Source organism: Coenobita brevimanus, chromosome 50 (genome assembly GCF_032717465.1).
Source record: "Coenobita brevimanus isolate Jiangsu-jjx chromosome 50, ASM3271746v2, whole genome shotgun sequence".
In the NCBI taxonomy this organism is placed as follows: domain Eukaryota; kingdom Metazoa; phylum Arthropoda; class Malacostraca; order Decapoda; family Coenobitidae; genus Coenobita; species Coenobita brevimanus.
In genome coordinates, this window is record NC_137003.1 from 52,231,266 (window position 1) to 52,259,075 (window position 27,810).

Sequence of the window (27,810 nt, forward strand, 5' to 3'; positions counted from 1 at the left end):
TGCTCTTATGGCTGTGTGCAACCCTGCAATATACTTGGGGTGTGGCGTCATCCCTCAATTAGGGGAGAGGGAGAGCGGTGAGGATTCGGACATTTTTTACTTTTTACTGTATTGAGCCAAGAGTTGATGCAGTAGGATTTTCTTTTGCAGCTCAACATGTAGCCACATCATTGATGTACCTGGGGTAAATAGGCCAAGAAGAAACCTCTAATACATTTGAAGCTATAGCTCGTCAAATGAAAGTTTCCAAAATGTCCAAATCCTCCCCACTTGGTGAGGATACGGACATGAGGGTGGGAGGATCTGGGCGTGTAATGAAATATTTTTCTAATGTATAATGCAGATGGTACTTTTTACTTTTGGTCGGCAACTTATCTAGGGATGTTAGATAATGAATAAAAAGTAAATACTTTGTGGAACATCCTTTTATTTAATTTGTTATATTCATATGCAAAATGAGACCATAACTAAGATATTTTTGCCTTCAATAAAAAAAGAATAAGTCAAAATGTGAACCATTCTTGAATTGAAAAGCTTTAATTCTTCACAAAAATAAATTGGTATAATTCCTAATAATTAGGGTAGGCCTATAGGCCTATATAAACTGATTAGGCTCATTCTTCTTTGATAAGCTTATGAAATAAATAAATCAATATTCTATCGAATATTATATCCTGCAAAGCTAAATGCAAAATTGTAATATCCCTGCCTCCTTTTTACACTCTGTGCAACTGGTTTTGGAAGCACCCCAATTACTGATGATTTTCCAATGCTTGCTTCATCCTCGTTATCGGGGAATTTGAAACAGCTAGCTTTAAGCCTACCTTTCACTGACTTTTTTAAATAGGAAACCTGATAGGCCTATATAGGCAAATTTTGCAATAATGAGATTTCAGATGGGTCCCTTAGTTGAAATGAATTTGTAAGGTTATTCAACCTCATTCATTTTCAAATGGGGTTCATAACATTAAAAGAGAAAATTATTTCCAATATATAGAATCACACAAACTCAAGGGTGTCCACAAAGCTGAATAATTCATCAAGAATATTGCTTAGTACAAACTATAATTATATTACAGTAGGCTACACAGTATATAAATATATACTTACCGGTAGTATATAATTATATTATAACATATAGCCTACGATAGTATATAGTATATTAGACATAATATAGTTATACTAAATTACTTAATCATTGCTTGTTAACGCCTCTTATTTATGTGATTATAATCAATTAAATTGGTGGGAGGATTCGGACACGTCCGAATCCTCACCCTCCCATAGTGTCCGAACCGTCCCACATATACAAATATTTTTTTAATGGCCTCAGCTCAAAATTATTGGCAGCTTTCAAGACAACAGCTGCAATATCTCGGGTATACGATGCAGTTTCACCTCTAGTATTGAATACTCACTTCCTCAGTATATTCATAGTACCACAGCTTACGATATTAAGTCGAAAAATTACATAGGAAATACGAAAAAACCACAAAATGTAACCTACATTTCAAAAGAAGCGGCAGCCCTTAACAAAAATCCACGTGACGAAACTACACAAAAGTCTCGCAATTTCACGCGGTTTCCACAACTGAGGGACCCATACGTTTTTCAGGACTAGTACTGTCCGGATCCTCCTCCGTCCGAAACCTCACCGCTCTCCCCTACCTATTGTGAGCAGCACCAAAGAATACCTGTCGTATTTTGGTGTAACAAACGAACTTCCTCTTCAGGTGCATTTCTTCAGATATACATACATATGGACAGATTTTCAATACGATCTGTATCAGTACATAATTAAAACAAATGATTAAATATTTTTTTTTTCTCAGGACTGCTGCCACACCCCACATTACCTACGGCATAAATCTCAAACATGATTACATATCTAGGGTTAACTCTTAAAAATTCCCACTCCACTTTTCATGCCAATTTACTGTTGCTCTTGATATCTTGAAATGCATACCAATCTTCTGTACATAAAAAATAACTATAATCCAACTTTGTCCCCCTTCCCAACTTTTATCCTTGCTTTTGCTGCGTACTATGAAGGCCAGAATGTTTACTCGCATGCAGCTGAGTAAAGAATTTCTGGTGTCCAATAATTTAAGTAGCCTTCTATACTCCCTCATGCATGAAAGAGGATCTACCAAACTTAAGGCCCTTTCACACTACAGGCAAATGCACGACGGGCAAACACTGTTACCAAGTTTGTGGGTGGGTGGCGGCCACGAGCGTTGTTATTGTTGATGTCCTCTCACTAGTATTGTTGCTGTGTGTTTACCCTACATATCCTGATGTCATTATCTATGTAATAAATAATATGACACGTTAATGGTTTTAATCACTACAAACATTACCTGCAGGTACTCATCCTTCAGTACGTCATATATTGCTTGGCAGGTGTCCGGAACTATTTGTGACAAACTCTGCTTAGAAATTCGTGTAGAATATTGGAGCGATGTGTAGCTGGCTCCGCTGTAGATATGGAGTCTCTCATATTGGTGTCCTGTTTCGTAATTAATGGTTGCACTTTCGCTAGAAGTCTGTAAAAGGTATCTGGGTCCATTCTCATATAGTGGTTAAAGTCACGGTGATGGCCATCTTCTAGTTCGTATGTGTCACGTGACTTCCCAATAGGAATCAAAAACTGACTTCCCAATGTTGTTCTATTCTCCAACCACTTTTTACACCATTGTTTCTACTGTCCTTTTTCTTCATGCACATAGCAATAATTATAGTACACAGAGCTATACGTTTAGCTTTAACTGTCCTGCGATGATTCTTGCTTCCCATGTTGTCGTACTGCACTCAGTTATGCGGAGCTCCAAGTGTAGCCCACTGCCCAACGTTGCGAGGTGTTCACCACAGCTCTGACTGCACTGCACTCTGCCGTCTGGTCCAACTCAGAAGTGCGCCTAATTATGGCCAATGCCTACCGGGGACTGGTTGATCTGGTAACACTGTTAAAAACCGAGAGAATTACACTCAGCGGCCAGTGCCCGTCGGGCATTTGCCTCGCGTGTGGGAGGGCCTTTAGAGGCATTACTTCAAAAATGTGGGAGCAGGGTGGCACTGGTGTAGCGTCGGACTCAGGACCAGGGGACAAAGTTTGAGCCACGCCCGGTAGGTGCCATGCCGGGAGGGGTAACCCTCCTGTCACCTGGCAGGGCTATATGATCTCTGGGGAACATTTCCCTTAAAAACTGTACATGAACTTCATCCACTTATGGAACATTCTAGTTGCAACAGACCATAATGAACTAAAGTTGAATTATCGTGGCATAAGTTTATAGTGTGACAGGGAAGGTATATGAAAAAATTATAAAGAGATTAAAGTCCTAGTGAGTGATGAACAGGGTGGCTTTATGAGTGGCAAAGGATGTGTGGATCAAATATTTGCACAGAGCACAGAGAAGGCTTGAGATGTGTATTGCATTCGTGAATCTAGAAAAAGCATGCGCAGTGGACAGAGAAGGATTGTGAGAAGATTTGCGCATGTACGGTGTAGGTGGGAAGCTGCTAGGTGCCAATTGAGTTTTTATGATGGTAGCGAGGCATGAGTCAGAAAATGAGAGAAATGGAGTTCCCCCGAGCTAAGCCCTGTATTGGACTACATAGCCCCGCTAGGGTTACAGGAGCGAGCTACCACTCCCGGCACGGCAGCCCGGCCGAGGCTCAAACTTGCAATCCCCCGATTACAAGTCCAGCGCGCTACCACTGTGCTACCGCGCCCCCCAAGGCATGAGTCAGGGTTAATAGGCTACGCTAATGGTTCACGATCATTGTGGGCGTGCGACAAGATTGTGTGATGTCCCCATGGTTGTTCAAAAAAAAAAAAAAAATAATAATAATAATAATAATAATGGAGAAGGGGATGGCGTTGGTAATGCATGGAATCTCAAATTTGTTGTATGCTGATGACGCACTATTACTTGCAAAACCGGACAAGAGCTTGGTAGACTAGTGCAGAGTTTTGCTGATGTCCGAGTGTCGTGCCTCGAGAGTAAATGTCAAAATTACAAAGACGGGTAGAGAGAGAAGGCGACTCCCAGTGCGATGTTAGTGAATGGAGAGAGACTGATCCGGAGTTCAAATACCTGGGTACAGTGAAAGGAGACAGGAAAATGTGCAGAGATGGAAAGCAGAGTGACAAGCATGCAAAGTAGCTGGTCCTATGGAAGCTGCACGAGGCTTACATGAAGCCAACTTTAACATACCAATGCAAAACTATGGTGTGGTATAAAAATGAGAAGTCAAAAGTGAGAGCGGTGAAATGCGACTGCTGAGGAATGTACGTAGAACAGAGTGGATGAGGATACAAACTAATGCGATCTATGAAAGACGTGGAGTGAGGAAGTCTGTGGACACCAGAATTGAAGTGTACCGAGATGGTATGGTCAAGTGGAGAGGATGGATAACAATGGAGTGCTGAAAAAAATTTATATCTGAACGAATTTGGAGGAGGCAAGGAGAAGGTGGATGAATGCGTGACGACGAAAGGTTTGGAAGTCGGTGACGCTAGGGAACTGAGAAGAGATCGAGATAGCTGGATGAACATCGAGAACCGCATTTTCAGGGATTTGGCACCCCTTTAACGTGACAACGTCCAGATTGTCTGTCGGATACGTTTATGTGAAACTACAGAAATTGGTGAATGTTTTAGGCGTATATGATAAGAGCCAGGATTCTGGGGGCTTGAATGATAAGTGAATGGAAGAGTGGCCCACTGGACTGAGCAAATTTGGGCTGTCTCACCCTGCCCTAGGATGGGAAAGGTGCAGATGATGATGATGATGATGTATGATATACTATTACAAAAGATGATAAAACAAAGAATTCTTCCAACAAAATAGCTTTTTATTTTTGCTTTTGCTGGAGCAACTTCTGCTTGTCCTTCTTGAGAGGACCCATAAAGGCCTTCTTCTCTGCACTTGTCTGGAAGCGACCATGACCCATCTTGCTGCTGGTGTCAATGAAGTGCAGGTCAATCTTCTCTAGAGCCACACGCTTGGTCTGAACCAGCAGGGACTGAAAAATATAACCTTAATTAGAAACACTTACCATCCATTTTTCTTTGCCTAATGAGCTTTACTATCAGTCCTATCATTCATGATCACAGTCACTCATAAATTTAGTTGGCTCTAAGGGTTTCATCATCAAAATCACAAAAAGGCTGTAGAATCTAAAACTCATACCTTTCGCAGACACACAACACGCTTTTTGGGACCAGCACAGCAACCTTTGATCATGACAAAATCTTGGTTGACTTCACCATAGTGTGGAAAACCACCCATGGGGGTGATTGTCTTCTCAGTGAAATCATACTCCGTGGAGGCATTGTTCTTTACAACCTTGGGGGGTAAGGGATAAAAAGAATTAAGAAAAAATAAATAAATTACTATAATGTGGAAAGTATTAAGAATATATGGAACAGATGGGAAGTTGTTGAATGCTGTGAAGAGTATGTATGAGGGTGCTATGGCTGCAGAGCATGTGGATAGTGAACTGAGTGAATTTTTCTATCTGAAGGTTGGGTTGAAAAAAGGATGTGTCATGTCTCCATGGATGTTCAATCTGTATATGGATGGGGTCATAAAAGATACAAGGTAGGGCAGTGGATGTTGGAGTGGCCCTAATGAGAGAGGGCAATGTTTGGAAACTCCCTGTACAGTTGTTTGCAGATGATACTGTGTTAAGTGATGACGAAGGGGAGCTACAAGGCTTGGTGGATGAGTTTGGGAGTAAGAAACAATCTAAAGGTGTAGGGAAGAGTAAAGCTATGGTCTTTGAGAGAAATGAAATCAGTGAAAGTACTGTGAGGTTGGAGGATGAGGAAATGGAAAATGTGAGTACATTTAAGTACTTGGGTAGTGTGATGAGTAGGGGTGGAAGTCTGATGAAGTGCTTGAAAGGGTACAACATGGAAGAAAGGTTGTTGGTGCCTTGAAAGCAGTTATAGGAAACAGGGAAGTGAGCATGGAAGTAAAAAAGATACTACATGACAGTATTGTGATACCAACTCTGATGTATGGAAGTGAAGCTTGGACCTTGTTGGAGGGACACGAAGAGAGTGAGAGCAGTGGAAATGAGTTATTTGAGAGGAGACGGGGGAGTCACATGGAGAGAGAGACTGACAAATGAGGATGTGAAGGAGCATTGTGGTGTGGATGTGATAGGAAGCATTAGGAGAAACACTGAGGTGGTTTGGCCATGCAGAGAGGATGGAGAGAGAGAATGACGAGGAGAGTGTATGAGAGTGAGGTGAAGAGGGAGAGAGGGAGGGGAAGGCCAAGGATGAGATGGAGGGATGGAGTCGAGAGGTATATGAAAGAGGGAGATGTGAACTGGGAGCAGGGCAATGTGGAGGCAATTTGTTTGTGGTCACCCCATATGGGATTAAGGCGTCTTGCACTTAGAGATATAATGTGGTACGTGGGGATGCTCACCATTCACTCAATGTAGTGCTGCTTTGTGTTTCTTCCATCTTTCCACTTCTGTTTGTCTTTTTCTTCTGGTAACAGGTGACTCTACACTGAGTGACAGGCCAAATGGTTTCCTGTACACTAAGAAACCATTTATTATGCTGGGTGGTAACCATATAACCAAATTATGGTGGCTGGTGGTTTAGTGGATAACTAAGGTGCTCCAATTGGATTGAGCCAGTGCAGGTTTATATCCGAGGGGTGGTTGGAGTTTATTGCTCACATAATGCCACTCAGGGACGAGTGAGGCTGGTCACTCTCATCTTAAATGTCAGGACCAACTTGTCTAGCCCCAGGATCCTACACTCCTCTGTGGGGTGACATAGGATTGGGTGATGGATGGATGGATGGATGGACAATTATTTCCAACTAGATGGGGTGGAAGAGGTTCCAGAAATGGAAACAAAAGCATAGATGTACCACCACCATGCTAAACAAAATGAATTACACAGCTTTCAAATTCTTGGCTTCAAAGGCAAACCATTCACATGTTGCCAGTTAGAAATTTTGCTACTACATGAACAATACACTACTCACTAACCCAAATGACTTTATAGTAAATGTAGTGTAATTTGTTACCAAAATGATCTCCCAAAAGCAGAAAGTGTAATGGGTAACTGTCTTACCTTTCCATCCTTGGTGTGGATTCCTTGACCAATGCGATATATTTTCTTGTTCATTTCCGTACGGTGGTGGTAGCCTTTCTGACCAGCTCGTGCCACAGTGAACTGCACACGACTGGGATGCCAGGCACCAATACAGGCAACCTTCCGCAAACCCTTGTGGGTCTTACGGGGAAGCTTCTTGGTATGCCAACGGGAGGTCACACCTACAAGGGAAAAGGAACATTATAAAGTGAAAATTTATGACAAAACATTCTGGAGGAACATAAAACTGTCAGAAGGAAGGCAACACAATTATCAACAGTGTTTTCTGTGCAAGGTTATTCATCATAATACAATACCCACTTTACAATTACATGATCACACTAAAATGCCAGGAGAGACTACTCACCCTTCACTCCCTTTCCCTTGGTAACTCCAATGACATCAACCATCTCATCCTGAGCAAACACATTTGCTACAGGAACAGGTTTTTCAAAATGAGACACTGCCCAGTCCACCTTATCAGCGATGGTTCCACCATTAAGCTGAATCTCCATGATGTGGGCCTTCTTTTGCCTCTTCTTCAGAATCTTGATCTGAAAAATAAATAAGCAACACAAACTTCATTACTTGTATCATACTTACATCCTCCTCCTCCTTTCCCACCTTAGGGAAGGGTGAGGAGTAGTAACATCCAAATAGGCCAAATTTGCCCGATCCAATGGGCCATGCTTCCATTCACTCACCATTCAAGCCCCTGGAATCCCGACTCTACCTGATACACCAAAAACATTTACCACATTCTGTAGCTTAACAAACTTATCTGATACTCAATCCAGATGATGTCACATTAAAAAGGAGTGCCAAATCCCTGATCATGCACTTCTCACTATATTCATCCAGCCAGCTCATACAGCATAGGTAAACCAAAAGCTAAACACATCAATTCCTCGAACAGTATTTTGTTTCCTTCACGAAAATCCAGTTTGATTTCAGCAGAAATTTAAGAAAAGCCTGCCAAGAGGCTTGCAAAACTGTAAAGAACCCTGCTGGAATTCAAAACATGTCCCCCCAGTAATGAAGTAATAATGGACTGGTTGAGTCTTGTACAAGTTACATCATCATCCTAATGGTCAATCGTAATCATCAGAATGCCATTATTTTTTCTCTCTCATTTTATATTTATGAAAACAATAATCAGAGTGTGAGATTATCATACCTAGCACAAAACATGCACCCTCACTGAGACGTCACAAACCATACCAAGGCCACAGCTGACCACCACTCACAACAATGTCTGAGAATCATACTTCAGTGCTGGTAAGACTTACATTCAGCTGTCACCACCATGCTAAGTAGGTAAAACTTATGGCCATAGTCATAAACTGTGGGCAGGTGTTCACCTTGTCCTATCTGTATCTTTTTGTAATGTTAACGCACTAAAGGGAGACCGTTCCCCAGAGAACAGGAAAGAATTACCGCAGCATAGTACTGGAATTCTCGGGGAGCCACACAGCACCCCATTGCATGCCCCTTCATCATATTATAGCAGCCTTGTGCAAAGAAAACTACATACAATATGAAAGGCCCTCTGGTGTGTGTGATGAGATTTTTATTTTAATGATAAAAAACATTGTGTAAAGAAAAAAAAAAGTTTAATAATTATATCGTTTTAGGACTTACTGCTGCTCCGGAAATGGTTAATATAGAAGACGAAAACAAAGATGAGATACTGTATCCACTTCCATTTTTCACTATAGCAAGCTGTTTATCAGATATGGTGCATGATACTTTTATAATTAGATTTAATAGTTCATGAAATGATTCCTACAGTAAAGAATGGCCGAGTACTACCTAAGCAGACGAATCGTGCACAGCAGATAGTTTGAATTACGAAGTGTCATGTTTGCGTTTGTTAAACTTCTACAAGTTTGCACTATTTTGTTTTGGCTTTGCAATATGTTTTTCTGGTATATTTTGGTGTGATCTGAACGAATTTGACCTTCATTTTCAGCACCCGTAATGGGTTTTCAAATTAACCACCCACCCCTCCCCAAGTGTCTTGAGGGACTGGTGAGATTTCGGAGTTCTGGGTAGGTAAATGGCAAAAAAACATGGATTTGAGACAAACGTAGTCCAAATCAGTATGACCAGCCAAGGCATATTTGTAGGGTTATTACTGACCGCATGAACCCCTTTGAAGCTGTCTGACACAGTTTTTCCTACGGTACATGTTCTACAAGGCCTGTATGCATACACTTATACAGAGTATTAACGACCAAATGCCAGTCTTTAATAATGATATTATTAAAGAGGTAAGAATTGATAACAGAGAGATTGTATTGTATGTCAACCTTAGAAACTGGCATATACTTTTTTATTATAATATTTTAAATTTTAAAATTAATCAGTGTTACCGTTTGCCACGCTTACCCACATGATGGGGAGCGCTCTCATGCTTTCAAGATTACCACTTAGGTTGAAGGTGTGAGCTTCCACTTCAAATGGGGTGCAGGAATGGTAACCTCTGCCTTCAGTTTCAAGACCACGGGCATTAGTGTTACAGTTCTCTTAGAATGAAGTATGCCATGTTTGTGCTTTGGAGAAGATTTTTGTAGATTTTAGAGAGACTAGTAGTGATGGCAAACTTTGCAACAACCAAGTACCTGTAGGACAGCTCTGTTAACACAAAGATTAGATTTGATAAAGTTGTCGTAATGAAGTGATTCATGAACTGAATCAGTGTAAGTACTGCTAGGCCCTGACTCCAGAAGCATATAGCCCTGCAGTTGGGCAGTAATATGTAGGGATGTCTCAAATACCAAAATATTTTAATTTTTTTTTTCTTTTTTCTTCCTAGTAAGGCCTGACTGTAGATAGCTACACCTCTGGAGTATTTGGTCAACTGATTTCTTGTGTACTGTGATGTCTGAACATGTTTTTAGTAACAGCCACTCAGATCTGGAGATTAAAATTTTTATATCCCTACATATGGTTTAACCCCTATATGCCGGTTGACATGTTATACAGTCAAGATTTGGGGCGTGGAGCAAGGCCAGTTGACTTGTATAGCCGCAGGCATCTTCTCGCCACCCTTTAACTCGCGGTCATTTTCTATGACAACCATAGGGTAGGTAGGAACCCAAGGTACCTCATAGATGTACAGCTCAGTCTGTACACGGCACTGGTAGAATGAAGAATAATGACTTCCTCATCCTCCTTGTCTGATTCCGGTCCCCAATGTGAAGGCCGACTGCATCATCGACCCCTGCGAAAGTTCTGCCCTTACCCCCAGGGAAAGGGTTGTGACTGAGCAGGTGTGTGGGGGAAATTGTAAAAAGTACAGTAAACAGGTATGCTTTTTTTTTTTTTGTTTAATACACATGAAATGTAGAAGTGAAAATGGAAAGAAATGTAATGGTGTGAAGGATGTAGGTGGTAGATTATTAACCCATGGGGATGAAGTAAGGACCAGATGGAAAGAATATTTTGAAAGCCTAATGAGTGGGAATAGAGAGAGCAGAGCGACTATAAACATGATTGGTTTTCAGGGTGTGCAGAGATAGAATGCAGTGCCAGGAGATATGACACCCGCACAGGTGAAGAGTGCTGTGAAGCGGCTGAATAATGGGAAAGCAGATGGAGTTGATGAGGCGTATGCAGAGATGCTTAAGTGTAATGGAGAGAGTGGAATGAAGTACTTGTTGGATATATGAAAGAAGGCATGGATAAGCAAAACTGTGCCTGCAGAGTGGAAAAAGGCTGTGATTGTACCCCTGTACAAAAATTAAGGTGAGCGATGCGAGTGCAAGAATTATTGTGGCATAAGCTTACCGAGTGTGGTAGGGAATGTGTATGGGAGAATCATTATATAGAAAGTAAGAGATATCAGAAGTCCTTGTGAGTGATGAACAGGGTGGCTTGAGTGGCAGAGGATGTGAGGATCAAATATTTGCACTGAGACAGATAGTAGAGAAGGACCATAAGGTGTTTATGGCATTCATAAATCTGGAAAAAGCATACGACAAAGTAGACATAGAAGGATTGTGGACGGTTTTATTTATTTGAGGGTTAATAGGCATCTAAGAGAATGGTTCACAATCGGTGTGGGTGTGCGACAAGGTTGTGTCATGTCCCTGTAATTGTTCAATATACATATATGGTTGGGGTGATGAGAGAAGTAAAAACACAAGTAATGGAGAGGGAGATGGTGCCGGTAATGAATGGTGATGGATGGAATATCTCAAATTTGTTGTATGCTGATGATGCAGTACTACTTGCAAATATCAGATAAGAACCTGGTAGATTAGGGCAGAGTTTTGTTGATGTCTGTGTGTCGTGCCTTGTAAGTAAATGTAAAAAAGAGTAAAATGATGGTTATTGTGAGAGAAGGAGACTCTCAGTGTGATGTCACAGTGAATAGAGGGAGACTGGAATTAGTGAGGGTTCAAAAACATGGGTACAGTCTTAGAAAAAGAGAGGAAAATGTGCAAAAGAAGTGGAAAGTAGAGTGACAAGTAAGGAAAGTAGCTGGTGCAATGAAGACCTTGATATGAAACCGAGACTTGAGTGTTGCAGCTGCACGAGGCTTAAATGAAGGAGTGTTAGTGCCTACTTCAAAATATGGATGCAAGACTATGGTGTGGCATGAAAATGAAGTCATGAGTGACGGCAGTGAAGGAACTGCTGAGGAATGTATGTGGAGTACACAGAGTGGATAGGATACGAAAGTGTGATTTGTGAAAGATGTGGAGTGAGGAAGTCTGTGGACACCAGAATCGAAGAGTGTTCTAAGATGGTATGGATGTGTGAAGTGAATGGATAACAAAAGAGTGGTGAAAAAGGTATACCTGAGCAAATTTGAAGGAGGGAGGAGGTGAGGTAGGCCAAAATGAAGGTGGATGAGTGTGTGAGGAAGAGGTTTGGAAGTTGGTGAGGTTAGGGGACTGACATGAGATCAAGCTGGCTGGATATTGTGAGAAGTGCATGATCAGGGATTTGGCACCCCCTTTTAACGTGACAGCCTCCCGATTGACTCCATCAGATACGTTTATGTGAAGCTACAGAAAGTGGTGGATATTTCGGGCGTACCAGAGACAGCCAGGATTTCAGGGGCTTGAAGGGTGAGCGAATGGAAGAATGGCCATATAATATATATATATATATATATATACACAATTGCCAACCAGTCTATTTCACCAACGATTCGTTTTTGCCCAGTACTCGATGACCTTACACTGTGCACTTAAAAATTAGTGTCTCCTGCACTCCCCCCTACCAACTCCCTCAGTGATTTTCAAGAAGGTAAATGGGAAAAATGAGTACCTGGTACCCTGTGTAACAACACCTTCGGGGAAAGTAACTATGGTAATCAGGATGGGTAAGTAACCCCCCACAGGAAGTTTGGACTGTAGATAACCCACCAAAGGATGATGGGGAAGACTAGTCCCACAGCAGGGAATATTTAACCCCCTCAATCCTGTCATGTGTCTGACTCATTGGTACATCCATGTGATTGTATTCAACCTATTTGTGACCTTTTAAAGTTGTTTGGTTTTTGTGCTACCCCAACCCGTCTCTCAGATCAAGCAGACCCATCAACTGCAGGCATCTGCCCACAACACTTACTAAACATGGGCAATCCAAGTAGGATACAATTCTACACAGCCATTGAAAAAAGTACCATACATTTTCAAAATATAACCAGGTAAAGTACAGGTACTCATATTAACACAACCTACCTGAGTGTGGGCAATGATCCGAATGGCACTACAGTACTTCTTGATCTTGGCCAGATCCCTCTCAATGACTTTCTTGCCCACCTGATCTTGCCACTTCTGACAGGCATTAGTGAAGGCCTTCTTCTTTGACTTGTGCCTGAGGAAAGGAAAGTGTGAGGGCCTCTGTCACAAGCAAGAAGCTTGGAGGAAGAGACCCACCACACACACAGAGCCATGCCACAAGCACGTGCCAAGTAACTCCATGGGTGGCTACTCAGGACAAAGAATCAGAAGACTGAAGAACAAAAAATATCCAGCAGCCAATAAAGATCTTTGTCATGAGCTCCAACAGCACAGTTAAGGACTCATGGCCAACCAAGGCTGCCAGAGGAGTACAAAACCGTTGAGCGAAAATTTATTGTACAGTTCATACTCTAAATGATGGTTCTTTAAAAAAAAATTAGAGACAGTTTTATATAAGCATACACAATTCCACTTATCTTGATGAGAAATCTATATATCCATGATAGGAATAAACTTTTTCAACATCTGTACCCAAGATAGGAAACTTTTTCAACATCTGTACCCAATTATCTTCTGAATGATACAGTATTTAATGCTAAATATTTATTCTCACAGAAAACTATACTGTTTAACTGTTGACCTACCAGTTCCTGTAGAAGCGCCTCTTACATTCCTCAGACAGATGTTCTGCCCATACAGTCTTGAAGGCACGCATACCCCGTGGGGTACTAAGATAGCCCACAACACCAACACAGATCATGGGAGGGGTCTCAAGAATTGTTACACCCTCCAATACCTCCTTCCTATTAATCTCTGAAAAGTAAAATTACCACAGTTATATGTAGAAAGAGAGAGGTAAAAAGATTAGTAAGAGAAAGAAGAGTGGATGAGGAATTTGGAAGGAATTTGAGTGTAAAGTGGAGGGACTAAGAAAATGTTCTGGAAAGAGGTGAAGAAAGTAAGACAGGGTGGAAGTGAAGTTAACAGGGGAGTGAAAGATAAAAATGGTAGATTACTAGCGGAGAAGGGAGAAAAAGTGAGCAGATGGATATAAGACTTTAAGGAACTGTTGAACATAGAGGATGGAAATGATGCGAGTATAAGTGGCTGGGAATGGCTGGGAGGAGGGAGGTGAGAAGACAGGAAGAAATCAGGATAGAAGTTGTGGAAGCAATGAAGAAAGTTAAATTGGGGAAAGCCCCAGGAACTGATGAAGTGTGGGCGAAATGTTGAAGAATGCGGGAGAGATAATAGTAGAATGGATGTGGAAAATGTCCAGATTGGCCTGGGAGGAAGGTAGAGTCCCAGAGGATTGGAAGTCAGGTATAATTATTCCCTTGTACAAAGGAAAAGGGGAAAAAGAAGTGTGTGGTAATCACAGGGGCATTTGTCTTCTTAGTATAATGGGAAAAGTGTATGGTAGGATACTTATTGACAGAGTTGGGGAAATAACAGAGGAATTAGTTGAAGAAGAACAGGGAGGCTTTAGGAAGGGAAGAGGTTGTGTAGATCAGATATTCATTCTTAGATCTTCAGTGGAAAAGTTTCTAGAGAAGGGAAAGAAGTTGTATGCGGCTTTCATGGATTTGGAGAAAGCATATGACAGGGTGGATAAACAAGGATTGTGGAAAGTATTAAGAATATATGGAGTAGATGGGAAGTTGCTGAATGCTGTGAAGAGTATGTATGATGGTGCTAAGGCTGCAGTACATGTGGATGGTGAAGCAAGTGAATTTTTCTCTTTTTGAAGGTTGGGTTGAAACGGGGATGTGTCATGTCTCCATGGTTGTTCAATCTGTACATGGATGGGTAATAAAAGAGGTACAAGGTAGGGCAGTGGATGCTGAAGTGGCCCTGATGAGAGAGGGTAGTGTTTGGAAACTCTCTGTACTGTTGTTTTCAGATGATACTGTGTTGTTGAGTGAAGACGAAGGGGAGCTGCAAGGCTTGGTGGATGAGTTTGGGAGTGTGTGTAAGAAACGGAATCTAAAAGTGAATGTAGGGAAGAGTAAAGTGATTGTCTTTGAGAGGGGTGAAGTCAGTGAATGTACAGCGGGGTTGGATACCCGGTAGTGAGGAATTGGAAAATGAGAGTACATTTAAGTACTGTACTTGGGTAGTGTGATGAGTAAGGATGGAGGTTTGGAGGGTGAAGTGCTTGAAAGGGTACAGCAGGTAAGAAAGGTTGTTGGTTCCTTGAAAGCAGTGATAAGAAACAGGGACGTAATCATGAAGTGAAAAAGTTGCATGACAGTATTGTGATACCAACTCTAACGTATGGAAGTGAAGCTTGGACGTTGTTGGAAGGACACAAGTCAAGAGAGAGCAGTGGAAATGAGTTATTTAAGAGGAGCCTGTGGAGTCACATGGAAAGACAGGCTGACAAATGAGAAGATACAGTAAATAAGCGTTGTGGTGTGAATGTGGATGTGATAGGAAACATTAGGAGGAATACACTGAGGTGGTTTGGCCATGTAGTGACGAAGAGAGTGTATGTGAGTGAAGTGGAGTGGAGGGGAGGAGAGGGAGGGGGAGGCTGAGGATGAGATGGAGGGATGGGGTGGAGAGGTATATGAGAGAGGGGGGTGTGAGTTGGGAGCAGGGCAGTGAAATGGTGGGGGACAGGGCGATGTGGAGGCGATTTGTTTGTGGCCACCCCGAATGGGATTGAGGCATCTGGCAATAGATAGATAGATAGATGTCTGTTTATGCTAGCTTCATTCCTTATGAGTTCGGCCCTTTGTCCACGACACCTCATACAGGCAACCAAGGCCCTAAAACAGGAAAAATTTACAGGCCGAACAGCAAACTTCACCTAGTACTGTATATTGTGAGATGCATTCACTGGCCTGAACTCACCAAGGGTCAAAATTAGATGCAGCAATATTTTACCAGTACATCTACTACATAACTACAGCAGCCCCTCGTTCTGTGCACTCTCTGTTCGCATGAAACATTTTACAAAGGAATATTGACCTCTACATCAACCTTTTCATGGAAAAGTAGCCAACACAAATTCAGTCCTTCCCTATAAACACAATAATGGTCTCTAAAGAATCTAGGGAGAGCTATGATAAGTAACTTTAGCCCTCAAAGTCTTAGGAGAGTCAGAAGTCCACTTCCTGGGGAGTTATCATTACTATAAAGACACTAACATACTACAGTAATTCAGGGATGCCTAATCCAATCATTCTATAATCCGCTGTATCCGATGTTCCTCCCTATGTGGGATTTCAATCCTTTTGAAAATATTCTAGTACTAAAAATGAAAACTATACCCATTTTACACCACCCTGGTCCAAAATTTCACCAATTTGCAGCTTATTTCACATCCTTGCTGCTGCACTTAACTATTACAGTATTACTCTAGTCTTGTTACAATTCAACACCGATGATGGGGGGAGGACAAATTTCAGGCCACACAGGAGTAAAAACGCTAAGAATCAGTATTACAGAGACCTATTAAAATGAATATTAAAACCAATATCATCTTAAATGTCAGAACCAACTTGCCTAGACCCAGGCTCCTATGCTACTCATAGGGCAACATAGGATTGGATGATGGATGGATGGTTAACACCAATATCATAATGGGTCTACTGTATAAAAATCTTGTTCACCATTTCTCATGCCTAACTGTGTTTTTTTTTATGCTTGCTTGGTGGAGGTACACTATTCAAAAGAGGACTGGGAAATTAATCAGAATCCAGGAGTCCACATACATGATTCTTATGGAATTTGTGTGGCTCAATTTGCGCAGCTATTTCTTATGATACTTATCAGGCAAAACGAGGGTCTTCGGTAAATTTTAACCAAACCTGTACTGTGTATGGTTTTACCCCTTGTCATGGCCCACTAGGAGCTGGAGAAGTCATGGAATATACACAGTCCTGTCCACACCCAGGTGTTACCCTAGGGGACTGGGTTTATCTATGATGCACGACACGGGACAACTGCATTTATACACCAGCTCCCAAAGTCGTTTAAAGTAACCATGCCGGCAGAAGCCAGTTGGCACTTTACATCAGTGTGATCAGAAAAACTGGCAATTCTAATGTCAAGACACGAAACTTTGTTAAATCATTGATATTTCATACAACACACATGCTCAACAACCCTACTGTATTCTGTCAACAAGAATTCTACGGGTGGGGGAATCTTTTCATAAGATTACCTGTAGCAGCTTATCTACCACTACTTTAACATGTAAGTGAATTTCCTTTTACATAATTGCATCCATCCATACACATATATATTGGCCAAAGGCCCAGCCCTTAGATTTACAGCATACAAGAATACTGTTTCCGAAAATGTACAATTCACACATCACTATAACTTCAAGCTGTGGAGAACCAGTTAACAGAATACGGGCACACTTAGTACTGACATGAATTATCAAAAAATGGATCCTAAAATACAGCCACATGACTTGTGCTTGAAAAAATTGTAGATTGACAAAGTACTGTAATTTGGAATAATTTGGTCACCAAAACAATTACGCATCATCGAATAAAATGTGGATACTGTTGATCTTCCACATCACTAGAATACAGGCAGAAACTTGGCTCATTTTCTAACAGGCATGACGCAATTGCAATGTTAATAACTTACTTGACCCTGGCTTGTCAGCAACACGCACAATGTGAGTCATGCCAGCCTTGTACCCCAGGAAAGCAGTCAGATGCACAGGTTTTGATGGGTCATCCTTGGGGAACGCCTTCACCTTTGGGCGGATCCTCCTCGAGCGCTTCTTGGGGTAGAACCCCATAGACCCATGGCGGGGTGCACTAAATTTTCTATGAGACTGTAAAAGAAAGTATTAAATTAAACACTATAGTGGCCCTTTTTAACTTTTACTACAGACTCTGCTAGAAACCCGATTCACATTAATCATATGGTCAGGAAGAGAAACCTTGGTTGTTAAATACTGAACCTTCAAGTTCTTTTTTTTTTTTTTTTTTTTTTTAAACCCACACTAACACATGACATGGACGTAATTTGTGTGTGCCCTTACAGGATAAAGACATCTGTATATACAGACTAACAAATCAGTTCCAATCAAGCTGTCACAGAACTATACAGTATTTTACATGCACACTGTTACTGCGTTTCACATTCTTCAATCCCATACATGTTCTGTACCGTGTATGGTTTTACCCCTAGTCACAGCCACTAGGAGCCAGATAAGTCATGGAATGTACACAGTCCTGCCCACACCAAGGTGTTACCCCAGGGGACTGGGTTTATCTTTGATGCACGACACAGGACAACTGAACTTACATACCAGCTCCCAAAGTTGTTTAAAGTTATCATGCCAGCAGAAGCCAGCTGGTACTTTACATCAGTGTGACCAGGAAAGCAGACTTCTCTGGCTACAATTTACCATACCCTATTTCCAGATCAAAGATTGCTGTTTAGAAAATGGCAGAATTTGCAACAAAACTAACACGTATGTACTATATTATTGCTTCCAACCAAACTTGTTCAACTTCTGAAATAAAAATAGTCACCCTATCCCCTTTGTTCAGAGGCAATGTACAAAGTCACAGTCTGTTTATAGCAAGAACAATGTACAGTCATGGACAGAGAAACCTGGACAGGTTAGGCGAGGCAAATGTCATATTTTCTCTTTTCCCCCAGATTGTCCGTCACTCTTCGTTCACGACTCCCCCACCCCCCATCCCGTTTACCCTCTCTTCATAGCACCTGCCAGGCTGCACTCCCCATCCCCCCTTCCCTGCCCCCATACGCGCCAGTTCGCTAATCCGTGTGTGTGTGTGTATCCTTGACACAAGCAACTCCCTACATTTTTCCTATCACAACCAATCCCTCCCTCTTAACTACGGCTACTCTGCTAACACACCCACACCCACACACATATGAGAAGCTCATCTTCATCATATACGCAGCTGCTCTCTCTCTCTCTCTCTCAAGAATCTGTGGGAGTGAATAGTAATGTCAGTGCAAAGTATGCCTTTATTATTGTGATATAAGTATTATGAAATAAAAGTTTAGAATATATTTAAAGAAAACAACTGCAGTAGGCTGATTGGCCCATGCGAGGCAACTCCTCCTGATTTTGGATCTGCATACTAGAGAGAGAGAGAAGTGAGGAGTGACCACTTGTCTCCCCATCTCTCTCTCTCTCTCAATATTTTGTAGGAGTTAATAATAATGTCAGTGCAAAGTATGCCTTTACTGTGATATAAGCATTACAAATTAAAACACTGGAACATGTTTAGAGAAAACAACTGCAGGAAATCCTCTCAAGATGTCAGCATGTGGAACTGTCATTATTTCCCTGCGGGCGAATTAACGTCCACCTTCATATTTGCCTACTCCCTTCTGCCACAATTTTCGCCAATTCTTCTCATCTTTACTTTCCAATTCAGAGCATGCCATTCGTTAAGATAGTTGCACACACACACACATATATATATATATATATACCCAGTATATAAGACAGACAGAGAGATAGTAGATGAGGAGGGGGAGAAGAAAGGATGGAAGCAAGGGTTTAGAGAGAGAGAGAGAGAGAGAGAGAGAGAAACATAAGAAGAGAGGATAACTGCAGTAGGCTGGTTGGCCCATGTTAGCCAGCTCCTAGAAGAGTAACTGAAATACTAGAATGAGATAAGAATAGCAAAGAAGAAGGCTCTCCCCCGCCCTCCAAACCCTCCAGCTCAGGCCGGCAGGAAAAAGTCAGAAAGACCACCACGCAGTACAGAAAAACTGGCATGGATGTTTTACAGGAAAGTGTGAAAGGAGAATAGAGACTATCGTAGTGTAACCTGAAAAGGAAAAATTATAAATTAGTATTGGTAGATGGGGAGGGAGGAGGGGGAGAAGAAAGGATGGAAGCAAGGGTTGAGAGAGAGAGAGAGAGAGAGAGAGATGGTAGATGGAGGAGGGAGAGAAGGAAAGAGCAGCCTCTTTCTCTCTCTGTCTTTCAAGATTCTACAGGAGTGATTAATATCAGTGAAAAGTATGCCTTAACTGTGATATAAGTATTATAAAAAAAAATAACACACTGAAACATAATTAAATATGACAACTGCAGGAAGTCGGTTGGCCCATGTGAGGCAGCTGCTCTTAAGTCTGGGTCTGCATACCGGAGTAAGCCGGTAAGTCATCCACAGTTAGTATTTTTTCCAACCTCCATTATTTTCAATGACCGCTTGCAGGCGTTTTGGCATGGAGACGACATGATTGAATATTGTGTGTTTTCCTGCGCATAAGTTCCCATTCCCTTTGGGAATGCCGGAACAGGTTTTCTGCCATTCTTTCCATTTCCTGTTCCCAGGAATTGACAATATTTCCCCACACATTTTCAATGGGGTTTAAGTCACATGACTTGCTGGGCCATGGCAAAAGCTCATCATTTTGCTCTTGGAACCATATCTTCACTATTCTTGCCATATATATATATATATAACAGGGACAGAGAGAGAGAGAGGTGAGGAGTGTCCACGTGTCCCCTGGGAATGACCAGCCTTCCCGGGTCATATGGCTAGGACGGAGAGGTGAGAGAAGGAAGGGGATGGGAGGATATGGTTCATATGGACGAAGATTTAGTGGAAAAATCGAAAAGGAAAAAGAAACCATCAGCTCAGCCCCTGAGAGTCCAGGTTTCTTTGTCCATGACAGTACATCATACCATATATATATATATATATTATAAACATATACTGTATATATATTATATATATATATATATATATATATATATATATATATATATATCATCATCCGGACCTCCTTTCCCACCCTAGGGCAGGGCGAGGAGTAACAGTGTCCAGACAGCCCAAAATTGCCCAATCCAGTAGACCACGCTTCCATTCACTCATCATTCAAGCCCCTGGAATCCTGGCTCTATCGGATACGCCAAAAACATTCACCACGTTCTGTAGCTTCACATAATCGTATCTGACAGAGTCAATCCAGACGCTGCCACATTAAAAAGGGGTGCCAAAAATCCCTGATCATGCACTTCTCGCAAAATTCATCCATCCAGCTCAATCTCCTGTCAGTTTCCTAGCCTCACCGAATTCCAAATCTCTCTTCCTCACACATTCCTCCACCATTTCTCTCCACCTCCTTGGCCTACCTTGCCTCCTCCCTCCTTCGAATTCGCTCAGATATACCTTCTTCACCACTCTATTGTTATCCATTCTCTCCACATCACCATACCATCTCAGAACACTCTCTTCAATTCAGGTGTCCACTGACTTCCTCACTCCACATCTTTCACGAATCACATTATTTCGTATCCTATCCACCCTCTGTACTCCACATACATTCCTCAGCAGTCCCATCTCCACTGCTCTTACTCTTGACTTTTCATTTTCATGCCACACCATTGTCTCACATCCATATGTTAAAGCTGGCACTAACACTCCTTCATGTAAGCCTCGCGCAGCTGCAACACTCAAGCCTCAGTTTCTTATCAAGGCATTCATTGCAACAGCTACTTTTCTTCCTTGTGTCACTCTACTTTCCACTTCTTTGCACATTTTCCTCTCTTTTCTATCGCTGTACCCAGGTATTTGAACTCTCTCACCAATTCCAGTCTCTCTCCATTCACTGTTACATTACACTGGGAGTCACCTTCTCTCTCAGTAACCATCACTTTACTCTTTTCTACATTTACTCTCAAGGAACGACACTTACAGACATCAGCAAAACTCTGCACTGGCCTACTAAGTTCTTGTCCGGTACTTGCAAGTAGTACTGCATCATCAGCATACAACAAATTTGAGGTATTCCATCCATCATCATTCATTACCAATGCCATCCCTCTCTCCATTACTCGTGTTTTTACTTCTCTCATCACCCCATCTACATATACTGTATATTGAACAACCATGGGGACATCACACAACCTTGTTGTACGCCCACATTGATCATGAACCATTCACGTAGATGCCCATTAACCCTTACACATGCTTCACTACCAATATAAAAACTCTTGACGGCACCTAGCAGCTTACCCTCTACACCATACGTGAGCAAAACTTTCCACAATCCTTCTCTGTCCACTTTGTCATATGCTTTTTCCAGACCCATGAATGCCATTAACTCCTTATGGTCCTTCTCACAAGCCGTCTCTACTATCTGTCTCACTGCAAATATTTGGTCCACACATCCTCTGCCACTCCTAAAGCCACCTTGTTCATCACTCACTAGGACTTCTGATCTCTCTCTTACTTTCTCTACAATAATTCCTCCATATACCTTCCCTGCCAAACTCAGTAAGCTTATGCCATGATAATTCTTGCACTCACTTCGCTCACCTTTATTTTTGTACAGGGGTACAATCACAGCCTTTTTCCACTCTGCAGGCACAGTTTCACTCATCCGCACCTTCTTACATTTCACCAAGCACTTCATTCCATTCTCTCCACTACACTTGAGCATCTCTGCATACACCTCATCATCCCCAGCTGCTTTCCCATTTTTCAGCTGCTTCACAGCACTCTTCACCTGTGTGAGTGTCACGTCTCCTGGCACTGCATTCCTTCTCTGCACACCCCCAAAACCAATCATGTTTACAGCTGCTCTGCTCTCTCTATTCCCATTCATCAGGCTTTCAAAATATTCTCTCCATCTGGTCCTTACTTCATCATGGGATAATAATCCACCACCTGCATCCTTCACACCATCCCATCTCTTTCCGCTTTCACTTCTACATTTCCACATCTCTTTCCAGAATAACTCTCTATTTTCAGAGTAGTTCACATTCACTTTTCTTCCTAGATCCTCATTTACCTCCTCCTTTTTTCCTCTTCACCAGTCTCTTTACGTGCTTCTTGCTTTCAACATATTCACTTCTTATTTCAACTGAATCCCTATCCTGTAACCACTTTAGCCACTTCTTCCTCTTTTCCTCCACTGCTCTCTTTACCTCCTCATCCCACCATGCCGTACCTTTCTTCTTTGTTGTTACTCTTGCCACACCACACACTGCTTTAGCATTCCAACTAAGCAATCCCTATATGCATTCCACACACTGTCCAGATCCATTTAATTCCAATTCAGTATTTCTAACTCGTCCTCTACTTTGGTCCTGTAATCATCTGCCATTTCTTTGATCCTCAGCTTCTCAACTTACAGTCTTTCTCCCTGACTGCTCCTCTCTTTTCTGATCCACCTCACTCCTCTCAGTTTGATCTTGCATACCACAATCATATGATCTGACAGACCTCCACATCGTCCTCTCACAGCCCTTGTATCAGCAACCATTCCCATCATCGACCTCTCTACGAACACATAATCAATCAGGCTTCTTTCAACACGATCCCCGTTCCCTCCATACCATGTATATTTATGTACATCTGTGTTTGAAATACGAGTTACAAATGCATAACCTCCCCTCCTGACACATATCATTTAGTCTCTTCCCATTATAATTTTCCCCTGGTACTCCATACCAACCCATTATGTCATCCTCAGGACCAGTGCCTACTCTTCCATTCATATCTCCCATCAAAATCACTTTATAGCTCCTGGGCATTTCTTCCACTTCTTCACCCAGTTCATCCCAAAACCTGTCTTTCTCTCACTCCTGTCCTCACATGGTGCATACGCTACAATCACTACCACTTCCACCTTCTCAAACTTGACCTTGACATACATACACCTCGAGCTGACACATTTGTAGTCTCTCATTCCACTCTGCCACACCTCATTCATCAACAAAGCAACTCCTTCCTTGCATCTTCCTCGCCCATTCATAGTCGATCTTATACATTTCACACCTTTCCACTCCTCCACTTCGTACCCTTTCATCTTCATTTCACACAACGCCATCATGGCATATCTCGCACTCTTGATCACATTCACGACTTCCACCCTCTTGCTCTCCTCATTTCACACCTCTGACATTCCACATGGCCATGCAAGTCTGCCCATTTGGCTAGGGCCCTGGGCAGGTATTGGGCCCTCCGAGGCTCTCTGAAACGACGGACATGATTAAGTTTCTTTGGATAGGGGAATCTGGGGGACACTTAACCCTGCCAGAAACCCCAGTTATATGGTTACCACCCAGTGTAGTAAATGGTTTCCTGGGTACAGGAAACCATTTGGCTTGTCACTCAGTGCAGAGATCACATGGCACCTCTACATTGAGTGAGTGGATGATGGGTGCCCCCACCTACCACAATATATACCTGTATATATATATATATATATATATATATATATATATATATATATATACACACACACATACATGCACCTCGGGCTGACACATTTGTAGTCTCTCATTCCACTCTGCCACACCTCATTCATCAACAAATATATATACAGTAGTGTGTTGTATATATCATCGTCACCATCCGGACCTCCTTCCCACCCTAGGACAGGGTGAGAAGCAGCAACATCCAGACAGCCCAAGTTTGCCCAATGGGCTGTCTGGACGTTGCTACTCCTCACTGCCCTAGGGTGGGAAAGGAGGTCCGGATGATGATGACCTCTGAAAGCTATAAACAAGGATTTAGAATGTGTCAATATCCTACAGACATCTGCCTGTAGCCAGCCATTTTTAACATTCCTAATCCACATTTTTAAATCTGATAGCTGGCTGCCAAATGCAACTGAGGTTAGGTTTCATTAAATCATTAAGTTCCCTTATTGCTATGACACAGGATACACAGACACATCAGAGTGATTGTTGGTATGCAATGCGGCCAGTAGGAGACACTGTCGGCAATCACTGCTGCAGGCGACCTGGCCACTTACTTATATACTCCAAAATAAGTACAGTCATTACTTGTTTTACGATGATTCAGTTTACGATAATTCGCTACAATGATAACAGAAAAATTCCACCCCAAAATTTGATTTACAATAAATTTCCCGCTATAACAATTTTGCCAACGGAAAGCGCCAGGCACACGCAAGGTGACCGTCACTTGTCTCAGGCAAGATGGCAGCCCTGGCGTGCAGGCATTGTTATGGTTCAGGTCCCGCCACCCCTTCAAAGCCCTGTCTTTTCAACTTGTTCATGTATACCCCCGTTATCGTCACCTCTCAGCCAAACATCGTACTACAGTACAGTGGATTTGTCTGCCCAGTGGTAAGGTCAGTGCCAGTGTAGGCCCCAGTGCTATGGTTGGTGCAGGTATAGGTCTCAGTGCTAAGGTTGGTGCAGGTATGGGCTGGATTCCCGTCCCCCTAACCTGTTCCTGTCTGACTCAGAGGCTGACCACTAGTGCATGTAAGCACAGGCTATCCCCCAGCCTCTGGGGAGACGACTTGGATCAACACAGGAAGGAATGAAGGTGGGTTGTCATTTATGGTTCAGTCTTGGTTAGATGACTTTGGGAAGTTGGGCTGACGTAACCTCCCTTTTATAATAGGTTTCAATCTTCCGATTTACAATAAAATTGGTATACGATAAGGTATGACCTGATGTAACCCCATCGTAAAACGAGTAATGACTGTACTGTATACTGTATTTTTTTTTCCAAGCACTTCCTGCAGTCACAATAGAAGCTATCTGTCCTGCTTATGTATCAAATTACATACCTTGAGAGCGCGAGTTTTTTATAATATTGGTGGAATCACAGAGTCTGGTAAAGAATTAACATTGCAATAATAAGCTGGTACAGAAGACATATGTTTGGTGGCATAACTGCACACACAATTCCCAATACCAATAAAAGAAAGTGTAGTTACCAAACAAGTAACCTTGAAAGAATTATTTAAAAATCCATTACAGCCATGGTAAATCTTGCTTTACACAAACACATGGTTCGACAAGGCATGGAGGCACTCAAATGTTCAGAAACCTGGAGACTGGACCATATGCCAGTGTATTAGTGAAGTGACTGGACCAGTTCCTAAGAAGAAACTGGTGGCCCAGGAGTAGAAGCAAACAGATGAAACTAAATATGCACCGACAATCTAACAGGATGCAGTGACCCAAATTTGCTTGTTCAGCAAGAGAAAGTGTGATTCTGGATGACTGCTCATGTTGCTGATGGGCCCCAAGGGAGTAACAGAACCATGAAATGGTCATTCCTCCAAAAATTTTTTGGTATTATTTTACAGGTAAAACGGCAATGAATTGCACATTATATTATAGAACGTGTTGTGTAGCTAAGTTCTATATAGGTCTTACCTGGCAGGTGTTTAGTTTCAGAAATATGGATTTTAAACATTTTGCCCTAATTCTAGAGAACTTTATGTCAAGGGAAGGTGTGTACTCTGTGGACCATGCGAGAATAACTAGTATGCCTTCACTGCGTGTGTGTCAGAAGCATGCCATGTTGGCAAACATTTATCATACAATAAGATTCAAATCAGTCACAGATGTCAGCCAATAGTGCACTTCATAGACCACGCCAGCAAGCAGCAGATTCAAATTTGATTTTTTTTTCAGTCCTCTTTCAGCCATTACCGGGTGCAGAGGATGTGAGGAAAATTATATTGCAGTAGTTGCCTCTATCTATCTATTGCCTGATGCCTTAATCCCTTGTATGGGGTGGCCACAAACAATTCGCCTCCACATCACCGTCCCCCACCATTTCACTGCCCCGCTCTCAGTAGGATCCCCCACAAACTCCTGAAAGTTGCCAGTGTTCGCCGTATCACTAAATTGCATGGGGCCACTACCCACTCACAGCTGATGAGGTACACATGTAAAGTTTGGCCAAAATGAGTCCACTTGTAAAATATTACCAAAATTTTCAGCCAGAACGCATTATGTAATCAAACAGTAGGGGAGCATAAAGAACCCTAAACTCATGGGACACAGAGAAGGTACCAAACCACCAGGGATATTTCTGCCAGCCCAGCCAACTAAGCATCTGTGGCATGACGATGGAGTGGGTGGTGTCTTGGTATTCAGGCGAGGTACCCTAGACAGTTCCCTTCACAGTATCACCTAAGAACTTCACAGGAGCTTCACTCCATCCTGTTTCAAACTGCAGAACTATATACCCCGAAGCTGCGGGTATGCTATCATTCAAGGCAGCTCCCATCTGCAGTGCCAGAGGCTGAAGAGGCCTAAACCACACCTTCTCCCTGAGGTATGCTGATTTTCATGTTTGAGCAGCTTTCATTGTTAAAGTTAAATTTAGGCTTGCTAATGACATAGCAGGGGTTGGCGATCCACCCCCACCAATTAGGTCGATTTATTTCGTAATAATTGGTTCGTTAGGGCAGTTAGATTCGACTCGGGTAGGTTTTTAATATATTTCGATCAAATTTGATTTTATTTCATAACTGACTTCAACCGATGTATTTCACACCCCTATGGTAGGTCACTTGCGACAAAATTCTCAATCGATCGAAGTAGGTTAATAAAACTAAAAGACTGGAGCAACAAAGACAGCTAAAACAACGGGTTCTTACCCCCCGGTATAAAAACACTAGCAGGTAGATCTCACAAACCTGTGACTATTCTGCTTCCAAGAGAACTATTACCCAACGGCTAAAGATGTTAGAGATCGACCCCAAAAGAACGTGAGCTGTGAATTTACTATTCCTAGTCCAGTGGTCGGTTGCACGTGGGCATTTGAAAACATATGTACACTACATAATAAGCAATTACAATTTCACAAGTCATGATAACTGCATGCTCATTCCTAGACAACCTTGCATCAACTCATAATAATCAAATTACACGTAAAATCGAGAGAAAAAGATTTAAAAAAAAAAAAAAAAAAGCAACACCAAATATACTCAACTCACCATACTGCCTCACACCGACGGAAAGGCCATAGTCTCCCATGCGCGCGTTTATATATGACGTGGTGCGCGCACAGTGGTGCCGCTTTTCCTCAACTTCGTTATATATATATATATATATATATATATATATATATATATATATATATATATATACAAAGAGTACTCACTCCTCAGCATCTGCAAAAATGAGAAGTACTGTATAACGCCTTAGTAGATTTCTCTAAGCCGATGGTTTGAAGTTGGCAAAAATAATTTGTTCTTAATATTTTGATTAATGTT

At 42.0% G+C, this 27,810-nt stretch overlaps 1 protein-coding gene across 1 annotated transcript; it reads right to left on the bottom strand.

Moving 5' to 3' along the window:
• Positions 1–4,839: 4,839 nt before the first annotated feature.
• Positions 4,840–27,624, bottom strand: RpL3 (ribosomal protein L3). The gene is made up of 8 exons (XM_080272403.1): positions 27,532–27,624; positions 17,446–17,638; positions 13,479–13,647; positions 12,832–12,967; positions 7,500–7,686; positions 7,112–7,314; positions 5,199–5,354; positions 4,840–5,031 (listed from the first exon to the last, which is right to left on the bottom strand). Exons 1-8 carry the CDS (start codon positions 27,532–27,534, stop codon positions 4,861–4,863), a joined length of 1,218 nt encoding a protein of 405 aa, XP_080128529.1. The 5' UTR covers positions 27,535–27,624; the 3' UTR covers positions 4,840–4,860.
• Positions 27,625–27,810: the final 186 nt, after the last annotated feature.

Coding starts and splice junctions, on each gene's coding strand:
- RpL3 (XM_080272403.1), bottom strand. Junction 7,315..7,499: donor CAAGGGAAAGGGAGTGAAGG/GTGAGTAGTCTC, acceptor TTTCCCTTGTAG/GTGTGACCTCCCGTTGGCAT. Junction 5,355..7,111: donor TCCACACCAAGGATGGAAAG/GTAAGACAGTTA, acceptor TTACCCCCCAAG/GTTGTAAAGAACAATGCCTC.